Genomic DNA, 14,933 nt, shown 5'->3' with positions numbered 1-14,933 from the left:
ATTTCAGCAGAGCCTAGAGACACAGAGGCTGCCCCCGTTCGGTCTCTCCAGGGCGGGAGAGAATCCAGTTGGTGGGATATTGCGGTGAAGCCTGTAGAGCTGCTCTTCCCGCACTTATATCTTGTCAGCCCCCAAATCTGCAGCACATTGAAATGTTTAACGTTGGGAGGCTGAGAAATAGGGTTTAGGACCAAACTAAATAGCTCAAGAAATGCTGTTCAGGGGGTGGGGTTGTGAGTGGGGCACTGGACTGAGCCTTGGCTTTGACTAGATTTCTCAAAGCTATGCTGAGTGTTTCAGGCTTTGCAGTGGATGGTGCATCTGATGCTTCTCCTGACAAGTGTTTCACCTCTTCATCTTGTTAGCCAGATTGCCCATTCACATTCCTTCTTCCCCAGACACAAAATAACCTTTTGCCTTTGCAGGGCAAAGGGCTGGAGAATGCAGTGTGTGTTGAGATGCCACTCTCTCATTTTGGGATCCTAGCTCAAGTTGTAGGTGTCTTGACGCTAGATCAATGCACCTCCTTTCCTGAAAATCCATCCGTGGTGCAAAACCACAGCCTAGCATTTACTGTTGTGTTGAAGCTCTGAGGCAACAGGCAGAAACTCCCAGAGTAAACAGGAGGAAACTCTGATAAGAATCAAAGTTACAGGAATGTTTTCAATCTGGCCGTTTGATTGCTGCTCTATTTATGACTAGAAAGCTTGTTCTTTATGTGATCCGCCCCTTAGGATCATAATGCATTTAAACTGCAACTCTCCCCTGACAATGTAAAATTGGCATCTTAATATTCACCAAGCCTACTCCTGGTGAGTCTTCAGTATCCTGTCTGCATACTGTGGATGGTATAACAAGGCTTTACCTCTGTTAGCCCTGCAAAGTTAATGTAGCATTGAGAGAGAGCAGGAGTCTGTTCTGGTATATGCACCATTGGGAAGATTGTTCACCAAGATCTAATTACAGGGTTGGGCGGTTACACCTATACAAATCCACTGAAGACAATGTGGACACAGATATGGTTGAGGCTGGAATTCAGCCTGCTGACCCTTTTATTGGTCATGCAAGAAGGAAGAAACCCCGGGTTGCATGCTCGGACCCGTGGATGAGTTGCAGGACTAGGAATTAGGGGGGGAAAATCTTTAGTTGTAGACTGAGTATATCTTGATTTGGAGTCACTGAGACCCAGTGCAAATGGATGGCATTGTTTATAGGGTCAGTCTTCAGAGTAGAACTGTGTGATTTAGATTGGGGCATGATGAAAGTGTTTAGACCCTAAAGGTGTAGTTTATCCACCTAATAAAGATTGCAATCAGCATCACTCTCATAGCATTTTGCTGCTACTTTCATCATGTTGCCCTGTACTTTGAGTTCTTTTGAATGGGTGTGACAGAGGCTAATCCCATATTTATTTGTGGCCTCTTTTCTAAATTTTAGGAGTTCAAACTACAAAAGGAGGTCTGACGAGAGATTGATTTAAGGAGACATAAAGGCAAATGCCATCAAAGCTGTGAAAAGAAGAGCTTTGTGTAGCTCGAAAGCTTGTCTCTTTCACCAACAGAAGGTGATCCAATAAAATATCACCTACTGTGTGAAAAGAAATAAACATTTCAAAGGCTTGTTATGGTTAGATAAACAGCTCTGAAATTGGCATTTTGCTGTTATGCGTGTTTGCTCTGTAGACACCTCTCTGAGTTATTGCTGAGAAAATGCAGTCTGTGTATTTACTATGATCATAGCAGCCATGGTTGCTCTCGTCAACTTGACTCCCAAATTCAAAAGCTAGAATCTCTCTGGTCGGTGATGTACAAGGCAAGACTTAAGATGGTTGTCAGATACAAAGACAAGGCTGTATTGCTAGCAGGTACAAAAGAAATCATTTGATAGATGTCCTGAGCAATTCTTGACATCAAGTCATTGATAAAGGGAACACTGAGAACTTAGTGCTTGGATGTCAAGGCATGAGGCGTCTTGGGCTTCAGGTTTGAGAGACTAGCTTTTCAGACTGTAACCAAGGAACTCATTAAACGTGAGACCATACAGGAGTCTGAGCACTGGGTTGGGAGCCGGGAGCTGCTGAGTTCTAATCCTGGCTCTATCACTTAACATGGCCTGGGCCTTCGGACAAGTCACTTGCCTGCTCTGACCTTCCATCTCTCCATCTGTACAGTGGGGTGAGGATACTCCTTGCTCAGAGATAGTCTAAGGCTGAATAGTTGGAATGCAGGCTGTATAAACTGAGAGCATTATCAAATGCTCCATATGGCCAGGCAGTGCCTACTGAATGACAAGAAGGATCCAGAAACAGACCTGGTGCCTGAGTTTTTTATGGACTAACAATGTTTGGCAGTAAAGGATTGTGCTGATTCTGCCTCTGACATCTCCTCTTTTCTCCCCGCACAGGCTATGAGCATTAGCAAAGCCATCAATACACAAGAAGCGCCTGTGAAAGAGAAACATGTCCGCAGTATCCTTTTCCTTTGCAATGACGGTGACCCCTGCTTCTCATAGCCCAGTACTGTGGCCAGGTTTCAAAAGGAGCTTTGTAATCTCATGGTCAGATTTCCCTACACATCATCACACAATTCTCAATGAGATCTCATACTTCAGGGTGTCTTTCTTTTAATTGCCCCGGAGATCAGAAAGGAATTTGCCAATAGATAATGGGGTATTTTGGGGAGTGGGGCAGGTGGGGAGGAGATTTGCCTTCCTTTGAGTCATAGGTTGCAGCTGGGGGTAGGACACTGGACTTGACAGACCACTGGTTTGATGTGGGATGGCGTGTTGTATGTTCCAGTGTCTTTGCTGCGATCAGTAAATGTGCAGCACCAGGAGAAACATAACACAAAATAATTTTCAAACACTTGCTGACAAAGAGCAGGAGCTGGGTACAAAGTGGGGTGAGGCAGTTCTGCTCTTTCCGTTGCTTGCAGGGACATGGGGCTGTACTTGGATGTCCCACTGCTGGCAACACAGTCCATTCCCAGGCCATCATTTTGGTGTGCCGTCACACCAGAGTCCAGCTTGAGGCCTTTTGTAAAAAGTAAATGTAACATAAATTGGTGATTAGTCACCCGAACCCTGACTCTTTTGATGAGGCGAGAGTCGTAATGAGAAGCTGATTGCAATAAAGAAAACACAGATAATGAGCGTGTCAGATTGGAATGGCTGCCGTGAGTTTCTAGCTGTTCAATTAGCCTTGACGTCTGGAAAGGAATTATCTTGGGAACTCACCATGAGAAAGGAGCATTTACTTTCTGGTCCTACGCTATTGGCCTCCCCCTGCCCAGCAGCTCCATCCTCAGCTGGAAGTTCTGCCATGTTATGCACAAAGTCCTGAGAGATGGCCATCCCAATGTAAGTAGCTCCTTCCCTTCCGCTTAATAATCGTGTACTGTGCATTCATAGAGTGTGTCTCATCCGTAGCTTTCAAAGCCCGTCATAAAGGAGGCTCCCGCTTCCTGTTCCCCATCTGGCAGAGAGGGAAACTGAGGCACAGAAAGATGAAGTGACTTGCCTGAGGGCACGTGGCAAGTCAGTGGGAGATCCAGTAGTAGAACCCAGGACTCTTGGCTCCCAGTTGGTGGGGCTGTAGGGTAGACTCTGAGCATGTAGGAGAGGGTGACCGCTGCTCTCTGCTGCCTCTTGCTTGCTGATGGGAGGGAAATACTTCCCCAACTTCACCAACCTGGTGGAAAGATCCTGGAGAGGCATTTAAAAAGTCAGAGGGAAGAGAGGTATCGGAATAGGAGAAAGTGTGTCTGGCTGGCCCAGCAACATTTTACGATCTGGGCAGCAGGTGCAAGGTCTTCCGTGCTTAAGGAAGCCTTCGTGGGCTGCAGCATTTACTGGTGTGTTTCTGCTGCTGAACTCCCTTCATTTCCTCTGCTGTGTATTAACACACTCCTCCAGTGAGGATCATTAATGTTCACCTCACATATATTCCAGAGCTCTCCTCCCTCGCTGCTCCATGCGCCGCTTCCTGGAGATCGGCGCCTGGCCCTCCAGCGAATACAAGGCTACAATTCACTGGCGAGGCCTGGCTGCGATCAGCTGTGCCATCTGTGAATGCCGAGGGCCTTACTGGGGTCTCCTGTTCCAGTACCACCCCTCTGTTTTTAACGTTTAATGCAAGGGGTTTGGGACACAGCAGTGAGCTCGGGGAGGCTTCTTCCTGTCAGCTTGTAGACTAACCACAGAGGCTGATACAGACATTAGTGTTAGGCTGATTGTGTTGAGAGAGAGTCGAGCTTTGGGTTTTAAATACATAGATCACTAGCTCAGCACTTGGATACCAAGGTGAAAGGCACCTAGGAAAAGCCTTAGCTAGATAACAATTTAGTGAAGCTTCCAAAAATGTTAATTTTCACTACATTCAATTTAGTAAATACTGAGTAAAGCAGTCACCCAACTTAATGATTATACATAGGCACTTGCCTAGTGCTTTTAACCTGTAGATTTCAAAGCACTTCTTGAAAGTGGGTGTCATTTTTCTTGCCTCATAGTTGGGAAAACTGAGTCACAGTGAGTTTGTGACTGGCCCAAAGTCACAGAAGCAGAAGGGGGACTAACACCTGGTCTCCTGACTCCTAGTTCCCTACTCTAATTACTTAAGCTTATGCTCAAATAAATTGGTTAGTCTCTAAGGTGCCACAAGTACTCCTTTTCTTTTTGCGAATACAGACTAACATGGCTGTTACTCTGAAACTACTAGATCTGCTTCCCAAAATGCAACATTGTGTTTAAAGTGCTCTGTTCTAACACGTCCTTTAAGAATGTACACATCTCTTCTTGAACAGCCCCATTGTTTTTAGACTGAAACTTCAGCTCAGTCTCCACCTTCTGTGGACAAATGGGATCCATTTCTGGTTTCTGCTAGAGTACCAGGAACCATTAGATCAATCCCTCCATTCAAAAATCTTGTTGCCACTTTGAACCAGTTAAAATTTCCCCTTGGAATTTCCTTGTGTTGCTTCCTTGCAATAGGTCAGTAAAGGGGGAACTGACAAATCCAGATATGTACGGTGCAACAGACGGGGTTGTAGACTGAAGCTTGGGTGGGGCAGTTCAGGTCAGGCTTGTCTTGATCCTCTTTTTTCCCCCGCCCCCATACTCTTAAGCACACAGGTTGCATATCTGATCCCTCTGCCTTTTCCCCCAGGTTCTTCAAGACTGTCAAAGATATCGGAGTAATATCCGAGAGACAGGAGACCTGTGGGTGAGTTTCAGCAATGGACTGTGCTGGCCACTGAAAGCCTTGCATTGAAACGGGGGTAGAGCTGTCAGGCCTTTGGTGAAGTGCAGGGCGGGAGGGTGTTTGTTGGTGAATGCTTTGTTTCTGAGTGGGGTGTTGAAGGTTTCTGTGTTATGATAAGAAGGCTTTTGGGTGGTAGTTGGATACTATGGAAATCATTAACCATCACCTTAACGCCCAGCTGTAATCCCTAAGTAGCAAGGATCTGTTGAAGTGTGGCCATCTTGAGTGAATGGAGCGCAGGAGCTTTGTGTTACACAGCAACTCTAGGGGAGTTTAGGACAGGAGGTGGGAGAGACTGTTGCATCTAACTGACACTGCAAAGGGGGGTAGGAGGGGATGGGAGAGGGTAGATAGGCAATTACATTTATAGCCTAAACTGGAATTTGTCCATATTCTTCTCGTGTTTGGATCATGAATAAAAGGAAAGTCTTTTCCACCTTCGTCAGGGGACTGGAAGTGATTTACCCTTTGGAACTGAGCCAGCGATTTCTTCTTCCTGATGGGACTAGCAATGTGGTTCTGTGTTTGTGAATGAGAGCTGTATTTAGAGGCGTGTGAGGTCCCACCCTACTATGCCCACAATTACATTTTTCTTCCTGGTCCTTTGGAGGCCAGATCCTCGGGTGGCAGAAATCAGTGGCACTCCTTTGACTTTAGTGGAGCTGTGCCTACTTATACCAAGGGAAAGTCTGGGCCAGAGTTTGGAGACACTCCTCTCTTTGATGGCTGGGTCCTGTTCAGCTGGGTGGGAAGATGAATGTTTAGTGTCACCCAGAAGTTTTGTAACGTTTCCCTGATATTCCTTGGCAGGGGCACTTGCACGACAGATATGGGCAGCTTGTGAATATTTATACCAAACTTCTACTCACCAAGATATCCTTTCACCTAAAGGTAATTCCATCTTCCCCCCTACCCCCCCTCTGAAATTTTGACAGATTTTTGCTACAAGCTGTTGTTCTTTTTCTCTTATTTGTTGAATTCACACTGTTCTGAGAGCGGGTGTGAATATTAGATTAGGAAGAGCCATGATTCAGCAGGGATCTTAGCCTGAAATGTACCTATGTGTCTGGAGTGGAGGTGTGGGACCTGCCATAAAAAAATGCTACTGAATTCATGAAGACTTTTCTTTTTGAAGCATCGTGACTTTCCCCCAGGCCTAGAAGTGACGGATGAGGTGCTAGAAAAGGCTGCTGGGACAGATGTGAATAACATGTAAGTTTCCTTTTAGGTATTTAAAACCTTCTACAAAGCATGACTCTCTTTGTCCTGAGCACCATTAATGTAAATGGTGCATCCTGCTAATGAAGTACCCCACATTAAAGTTCACGGTGCTCTGTGTGGGAGACAGAGGCCAGCTTATTTTATTAGATTAATATAGCCACAAAATGCATCATAAATCTGAGTGAGGCAAACAGCGTCTTTGCACAGAAGCACCTTTGCGGAGTGCTGCGTGAGCTGTGGGTGAGACTGTTGTTTATCGTTTATAAGTGGCAAGATGGTGCTGAGTGTAAAGGTAAGTGCACGCTGATGATACTCCTCCTGCAGGGAACTTCAGCCTGTAACCACATCAGCCGACCCTTCCAGCCATGGGCCAAAGTGCAAATAAGCAAAGGCCTGATTTTCAGAGGACCCGAGTACCTGCAGCTCTCATTGGAGTCCTGGGTGTTCGACACCTCTGAAAAGCGGGCCCCAAAGTTCTGTCACCTTCGCAGCACATCAGGAAACAGTCAGATCTGTTAGATTCTTTCCAAAGGGAGGTGGTGGAAGCCCCTTTCCTTGGCTCTTAAGACTGGACAGAGCTGTGGAGAAAACCCTGTCAGGAACAAGCTGGGTTGGGAGGGTTTGCCTAGATGGCCCAATAGGGACATTCCATCTATCTACCTCTGACTTCTGTGATCCCGATACCAAAGTCCATCTGTTAAGGAGATGGCAGCCAGGACCCCATGGTAAGAATGCCCAGATAGCTGCTTCCCAGAAGTCCCTAGGGGTCAATGGCTGACTTTCTCTTATTCTGAGTGCACCAGAATGCAACGAAAAATAGCCCAGTGGCTCCACTCCCAACCTCATCCCATTCTGTTTGGGAACCCTCAGAAAGTGACTTGCATACTGTAAGGAGGGAGCTGACCCTGTTGCATAGCAGGGGGTCTGATAGTCCAATCCACAAGCAGGATGGGGTAAGGGGGGAGAATCTGCTTCTCCCTCTGTGGACCTGTTGGCGCTCTGCAGCGTCTTGGGTCCTAATGGCAATGTCTAAAGGTGATAATAGAACAGGACTGTGCACCGATGCTGGGGGAAAGAGATGACAACGTTCTATGGTCCTGGCCCCAAACATGCACCTTCCGCTGCGTTACCACCGTGGTTGATAGCCTTTACTGTAGAGTGCTTTAGTATTTTTTGACGAAAGGGCACCCAGTGCCATAGTAATAACTGCTCCTCCAGGGATGAGGGAGGAAGAAAGTTTTGTGTGTAAGCACTGCAGGAATGCAATGACAAAACTGCAGTACTAAACATAAGACAGCACCCTACAGTCATGGCCCCCACACACAGTGGGAACCCAATGCAAGTATATTGCTTTGCACTGTTACTGCAGTATTACCAAGGGTATATCTAGTACTGTAGTAATCCTCTCACTTGCTGAGTGGCAGTTAGGTTTGTATTTATAGCCTGCTTGCTACCCCTGCCACCGTGTGCCGATGGTAAAAATAAATGACTGGAGCTGTGGTCTGAACAGTGCAGCTGACAGTGTTGTGAAGGTGTCTTACAATACTGTGCTGTACAGTACATCAGCATCTTTTTAAATAAGGGTTTCTATGTTGATCCTGACCTTGCTCTTCGTGTAACATGATGGGGGGGATTTTGTTTTTTCAGCTTTCAGCTCACAGTCGAGATGTTTGATTACATGGACTGTGAACTCAGACTCACAGAGTCAGGTAAGCAATGTGAAGCCGTCCCCTACTGTTTGGGGTATTTTCTCCAGGCCCCAGGCTGATAGATGTTAGGTTCTCATCTCAGTCAGTAATCTAGTTAAAATCTAGTCTTTCCTCATCTAATAATGAGATGCACAGGTTTTTAAAGTAGTCTTTCAGCTTTGTTTGCTTATAACCACAGCTGTCTAAACAGGCTAATTTGGGGAAGATATTTAACAATCTGACTGCTTGTAGCAAACCCATATTGGCTCTGAACGATCACAAACCATGTGCAGTAGTGCTGGGAAAGGATGTATTTTTATTGCTCATTGATACAGAGATGTTAATTACATGCATTACACAAGGCTTTTATTCCCATAAACCGGAGACTGCAGTCAGTAATGTATTCTTTTTAAATATTCATTTCCCTTTCTGAAATGTCCTCTTTGAAAGCTGAAGGACTCGGCCTGTGGAAACAGCAAGGCTGCTTTTAGTTACTTGACTAGTCTCATTCTGAAAGAATTTTTGATGATTTAAAATTTTTGTTTTTTATTTTTTTAACCAGCCAGGAACATGCAGCTGGAGAGGGGGCAGGAAACGTAATATATTCTAATGGTCTTCACTTCCCGAGTGACTAAAACACTTGATTCTCTTACTGTCTCCTCCAAGATGGCTGGGGGGGGATTAAAACTGCCATTTTATAGTCACAAATACTTGAATCTGAACACAGAGGAGGTGGAAGTTGAATATTCTGTAAAAGAAATGAATAATTTTCTGACCATTGATGACATGGAGTTACAAAATCGACAATAATGGCAATCCAGTTTCATGGTCAGGGCGTGAGACAATTCCAGCATGGAGCAGGAGGGAATCTTATACCCCCTTTGTCGTCATCACCCTTCACAATTGCTTACCTGCCCCCTCTTCCTTTTGTAGCATCAAGTATTGGCTGCTGCTTGAGGCGAGATATCTGAGCAGGTGGATCAGTGTGTGACAGAACAGGTGTCTTACATTGAGAATAAAAGCTAGGGAAGTTCCGCCCATCTCGGTCTCAGTCTCTTTAACCTCAAGTGCTCGGTGCCAGCCAGCCCCTGGAGAGAACCCAGGTAGTTCATAAGTGACTCTGACTAGCAGGAAGAACTCTGAAAGTTCTGATCACAAGGAGGGCGGCTGCTTTGCCCCACTGGTGTAGTTTAGCTGCACTGGCCTTGCATGTGAACCAAGAGTTCATTCCACTTGTGGTAGGTAGAGACATGGACTTCGTAGTTAATTATAAAGCTTTGTAATCCCGGTAGCACGCTCCACTCCACCCAATGGAAGTTAAGTAAACAAAGACAGTAGGGCTCCAGCTGCAGGCTCAGTCAGGGTTCCCGTATGCTGCTTCCCCAGAATGAAACCAAGTCTGTACCTATCTGATCCAAGATCTCGTTAGCCACCCCAGCTGCACTGAACTGGCTTTTAACTTGTCTCACTGTAACCTGACACTGGGTAAAGACTTCATTTGTGCAGGTCTCGCCCTCTGGTCCCGATTCTGCCCAGTAGCAGTAGATAGACGCAGGCAGGAGTTGTCTGTGATCGGCCCAGTATTAGAAGCCAGATCTCCTGTGTCCCAGGAGGCCGTTCTTCCTCTCTTGGGAGCAGCCTGTCAGTGAGACCCTTCCATCCTACCTGAACATGCCCCCGGGCAGCCTGTATTTAACTGCACCTCTTACCAGATGAAACCCTTGCAGAGTCCTAACCCCGTTTCCTCCTGCAGTTCTCAGACAGCTCAACACCGCCATGGCTGTGTCTCAGATGTCGTCTGTTCAGTGCAGGCTGGCTCCTCTCATCCAGGTGATCCAGGACTGCAGCCACCTCTATCACTACACTGTCCAGTTAATGTTCAAGCTCCACGCATGTGAGTCACCCCCCCCCCCGCATGTGATTTCTTGAAGCTCTGCCCCTCTGGCGTCTGAACTCACGGTCGCGTCTGCCACTTGCAGCCACCACTGCACCTGCGGCAGTTCAGCTTCCCTGGGTGCCGGGTTAAAGCCATTAGCAGGTGCCAACCTGCAACAACTTCCTGTTTATACCACTGAGCTGGCTTTATCTGTGGCACTGAAATGTCTTCAGTAGCTTGGCACCCTTCACCTCACGACAGTGATAAACACTTTCAGGCCCCTGCTCCCTCCTCCGCCCCAGGCTTTCTGACTGTGCCGGACACTGTGTGGCTTAATATCTAATTCAGTGCACTACCCACGGGACAGGGGAGCCATGCGGCTGTGTAAGCAGAGGACATGGGTAACTGGGTGCAATTCTGTGGAGGTCAGACTAGGTGAGCTAACGGTCCCTTCTGCTCTTGGAATCTATGAATCTGTTCTTTCAATATCCAGTTGTTTCAGGGCCTGTCCATTGTGAGACCAGACCCAGGCTGGCTGACAGCCAAGGTGTTAGCAGGGCTCTCGCATGAATTTTCTGGCTGGTGGGGACAGGCACTTCTAGCAATGGCTGCATTTAAAAATGGTGCTAGGTTGGAGCGGACTCCGGTCCGTGCATGCTGCTGGTTGTCACTGAGTGTTGGTAGGTGATTGCTAATATACAATTCCTTACATGAGCCATTAATCTATCCTTTTATCCCCGTGTCTTGGTGCCAGCTACACTATTAAACCCCAAGTGTTGGCTTAAGATAACTAATGTGAGCCATGTGCATGGTGCCCCATGGTGCATTTTGCAAACGTCTCCCTTCATGATGGTCTCTCACCTGAGGCCATTTGCTTGATTTCAGGGGTCAAGCTTCACTTTCCTCTTGCTGGAAGAGTTAAAGCAGGGATCTGCATGTGACAGTGCTGAGCTGAGCAGTAATTCCTATGCCTGGGTTTCTGATGCCTTTTAAAGGCCCTTCCCCCACTGTAAAGATACACTTTAATCCCAGAGCACCTTCCCCTGCAATCAGCTTTCAGTTTTCATATCCCTGCAGCTCAGTAACACTATCAGGCTTGTCTGTGTGTACGGAAGGTTTATAAAGTATGCGCTCTGATTGTGGACTATAGTCCACTTGTTTCCATTGCTGACTTTTTGACTACTTCCCTTGTTTGCAGTACATGCTTTGTTACTGGTTCTCCAGGGAGCCGCGAGGAAGGGTTTGATTTCACCTGGAGGTTGGGAACCTGAGTACTCCACATTCCCAGGAAATGAGAGGGTCAAAGCCCCGTCTCCTTTCAGCATTATGCTTCCCACTTGGATTAAAAGATCAAACCAAGCTTGGCTGAAACACAAATGGCCGTCTCCCACCCTGCATTCCCAATTTCCAGGCCAAGCTTTTATGGACAAACTTAATGAAATGTACATTTCTTGAACACTTTGGACTCTGAGAGTAACTTCCCCCTGAATAGCGCAAAATGATTCACAAGCACTCACTAGCTAAGCCTTCCAGTGCCCCATGAGACGTAAAAGAGATATAGCAGCAGCTGCAGCCACAGCTGGGGTAGAACACAGTAGAATTCCTGTATCACTTTCATCTGACAGGCAATAGGTTGGATTCCCATTGAGGCACCAGTAACTAAACTGCATCTCCAAACGTGAAAACTTCTGGGGACTGGCTTTAGCACCTTGAGCCTACCTGGATTTTTTTTTAAAAGTAGTTTAGGGTCAGATCACATTTTAGTACATTTTCTCCGGAGTGTTCAGAGGTCTCTTTCTCACCCAGTGTTTCATGGGCAGTTTCTTCCAGCTAGCTGGATCAGGTGTATGGAAAGATCCTTTCCCAGCTGAAGCACTGGGTGGTACTGTGCTCTGTGCACCGCCTTAGCACCTGCTGTGTTTATCAGGCTGGGCTGGTAATTCCTTTATCTCCTCGACTGTTCTAGGTCTGCCAGCTGATACACTGCAAGGTCACCGAGACCGGTTCCATGAGCAGTTCCGCAGGTAACGAAGGGCGCGTTAGTGCGGGGTAGTGACTCGCAGCTGTTCCGAATGCTCCATTCACCAAGGCTCCCACTACTCCCATTTTAATGATTTCCGTTTTCTTCTCTCTAGCCTCAAAAACTTCTTTAAAAGGGCTTCAGACATGTTGTACTTCAAGCGGCTCATCCAGATCCCCAGGCTGCCAGAGGTACCATCCACTTTCCTTACTGCGTGCTGATGTCTTTAGCCACAGAACCAGAAACATACACTACACTTTACAGAATACCCTGCCCCAAAGGCCTTGCAGTCTATTAAGTGTGTGCAGTGCATGGAAAGCAGAGTGGTCTCTGAAACAAGAAGGTGTGACGGCAACCCAAGCCAGGCACTTCAGGGTAGAAAATGGGTAACCCTGTTGATCTCAGTTGCCATGGGGCAACTCATGGCTCTCCAGGTGTCCAAATGCACCTCAGAGTCCAAGAGCAAGGGAATTCAGAGCTAGAGGTGCCTCGCTTGAGCTTTAATTCTCCCTATAATGGCTGCCTATCGCACAGCAATGCAGGGAGTGTGTCCTGCAGTCTCTTTATTTCAATGGTCTGAAGTCTTCAGCTTCAGCAATGAATTTCCTTGATTGTTGCGATGGCCAGCTGGCTCCATGTTCAGAGAGAGGGAATGTTGGCTGATCCGATGGCCGGAACGATGCCAGACATTGAAAGTGAGTCTTGTTCCCATCAACTTTCAAAGGAAGGCAGCAGTGCAACAGGCACCGTGGACAATCAGCCGGGGGGAGGTTGGTTGTCCATGTCAGGGGTTCCCCCCTTTTTTCACTCTGCAGGCCACTCTGTCAGAGAGAGCAAAACGCTCGTTGGATCTGCCCCTGCTGCCTGGCTCTCAAAGTGTTCAATTCCAGAGGTCGCCAGGAATGGCTCTGTGGGTGCCAGTGGGCCAGGGGCCATAGTGTGAGAACCACTGGACTATCTTGTTCTCTCCCATACCCTGAGGTGCAGAAGGCCTAACAGAACATTATCATGATGGTACCCAATACCCTTCTGATCTAGCAATGTGCTCACCCCCCCCCCGGGGCTGTACTCTGGGTGCTCTGTTCAGTTCATTTAACCACAACCAGGTGAAACATGTCTGGTTTTCTGTTGTCTTGACAGAGCCCCCCTAACTTCTTGCGGGCGTCTGCCCTGGCAGAACATGTGAAACCGGTGGTTGTCATCCCCGAGGAGGCCCCTGAAGACGAAGAACCAGAAAACTTAATTGAGATCAGTACGGCTCCTCCAGGGGACAGTATGGCTCCTCCAGGGGAACAGCAGGTGGGAGCTCAGAGATTCTTCTCAGGGGTGTGTTGGAAAGGCAAGAAAACCAAAGTCTGTCTAGGGCAGGGAAGTTGATGGCAGCATGGGATGCAGACCCAGTGATTTAGGAAGCTCCTTGCCTTCTAATTTGGAAGGACACTGACGTTTAACAATGTTTTCAAGGACCATGGTGGTAGAAAGGGGCTATTTTTTTCACATCATTGTAATCTGAGTGGCTGGCAGGAGGCTGAGAGCCTTGGTTTGTCATGGAGGCTGTTGGGGTGGATGAGCCCCAGTAGGGAGTAAGTGGCATGAATAGTGCTCTCTCCTATAGCCAGGGTATTGAGCTTCTTGCAACTGTTGTCTCTGGCTTTACTGACAGCTTGTGTGCAAAACAGATTAACCTGGCCGCCTTCCCAGTCTTTCTGTGATTGGTTTCCAGGCGATCGAGGCCCAATCAGACTTAGGCCAACCCCTGTAAGACACTTTGGAGGGCTGAGCCTAACTCGGGTGCCATTTTTCTTTTGCAGAACATGTCGGATATATTTGAACAGACTTTCGGCCCTCCCAATGGCGTTCGGGATGACAGGTGAGGGGGACCGCGGTCAGCTGACGTTAGGAGGGTGCTGCTGCTTTCTGGGCTAGTAATGAGGCTCATTGTTTATTCCCAGGGATCTCCAAATCGAAAACCTAAAGAAAGAAGTGGACTTGCTTCGAGCTGAGCTAGAGAAAATTAAACTGGAGGTAAAGCCTGGCACTGCGGTGAGCTGGGGTGGAGAAGGAACAGGATGGTGTGGCTTGTATCACATGATAGCTCAGAGCCTGACTTGCCCGAAGTCTCTCAGAGATGGGAACAGAACCCAGTTCCTGTCCTCTGTCACTGCTCCGTGTCCTCTCATGTTAGAACTTTCCGGATTACCACAGCTGGGTGACAGGCCTGAAATTATTCGCTGAATGTGTCACCAGTTGGGCGGCTCAGTGTACTGGGGAGAAGACAATTTTGCAGTTAGAAAAATATATTCCTCTCCAGTTGGATCTAGTGCCATTCCCAGAGATCCCGTGTCATATTGGGTGTGTTAGCATATTCGCTGGGGATTTCACAGGCCAATGTAGACTCTGGGGAATCCAGAGCAGGCCATTGTCAGAGTCTTTGTCGAAGCCACCCCTAGCACTCAGGAGTGCCTGGCCCCCAGCCCTGTGCTCACTCCGTGCAGGCTCGCTGAGTCGGGTGGGTAACTGCAGTTGGCTGTGTCTGTAGGCTCAGCGGTACATCACGCAGCTCAAGGCCCAGATCAACAGCCTGGAGGCTGAGCTGGAAGAGCAACGGAAACAAAAGCAGAAAGCTTTGGTGGATAACGAACAACTCCGGGATGAGGTGGAGCGACTGCAGAGGGCACAGCTGGAGAGCAGCCGGACGCAGGGGCTTTACGTTGAAGCTGAAAGTAGGTGACATCTTCAGGGACTTGAGAGAGAGAAGGAAAGCATGAACTGAGGGGCCTAGAACTAAAATAAACCTTTGGTGCCCATGGGTGGCTGAATCCAGGGCTGTCCCTTGTGGAGAGATGTTCCATGCAGCCATTCACTGTTTCG

The 14,933-nt window shown here is 47.6% G+C and overlaps 1 protein-coding gene across 1 annotated transcript in view; it reads left to right on the top strand.

Moving 5' to 3' along the window:
• The window catches only part of HIP1R (huntingtin interacting protein 1 related), a 58,601-nt gene that overhangs the window by 24,411 nt on the left and 19,257 nt on the right, over positions 1 to 14,933 (top strand). Inside the window, exons 2-14 of the mRNA XM_073313582.1 lie at positions 2,404 to 2,467; positions 3,215 to 3,357; positions 5,162 to 5,218; positions 6,068 to 6,148; positions 6,393 to 6,469; positions 8,126 to 8,187; positions 9,920 to 10,060; positions 12,009 to 12,066; positions 12,178 to 12,253; positions 13,203 to 13,361; positions 13,874 to 13,932; positions 14,015 to 14,087; positions 14,602 to 14,785. Coding sequence (XP_073169683.1) covers positions 2,404 to 2,467; positions 3,215 to 3,357; positions 5,162 to 5,218; positions 6,068 to 6,148; positions 6,393 to 6,469; positions 8,126 to 8,187; positions 9,920 to 10,060; positions 12,009 to 12,066; positions 12,178 to 12,253; positions 13,203 to 13,361; positions 13,874 to 13,932; positions 14,015 to 14,087; positions 14,602 to 14,785 — 1,234 coding nt within the window. The remainder of the gene's footprint in view (positions 1 to 2,403; positions 2,468 to 3,214; positions 3,358 to 5,161; positions 5,219 to 6,067; positions 6,149 to 6,392; positions 6,470 to 8,125; positions 8,188 to 9,919; positions 10,061 to 12,008; positions 12,067 to 12,177; positions 12,254 to 13,202; positions 13,362 to 13,873; positions 13,933 to 14,014; positions 14,088 to 14,601; positions 14,786 to 14,933) is intronic.

Source organism: Lepidochelys kempii, chromosome 15, assembly GCF_965140265.1.
Source record: "Lepidochelys kempii isolate rLepKem1 chromosome 15, rLepKem1.hap2, whole genome shotgun sequence".
NCBI classification, from domain to species: domain Eukaryota; kingdom Metazoa; phylum Chordata; order Testudines; family Cheloniidae; genus Lepidochelys; species Lepidochelys kempii.
This window is presented reverse-complemented; position numbering and strand designations above follow the sequence as displayed.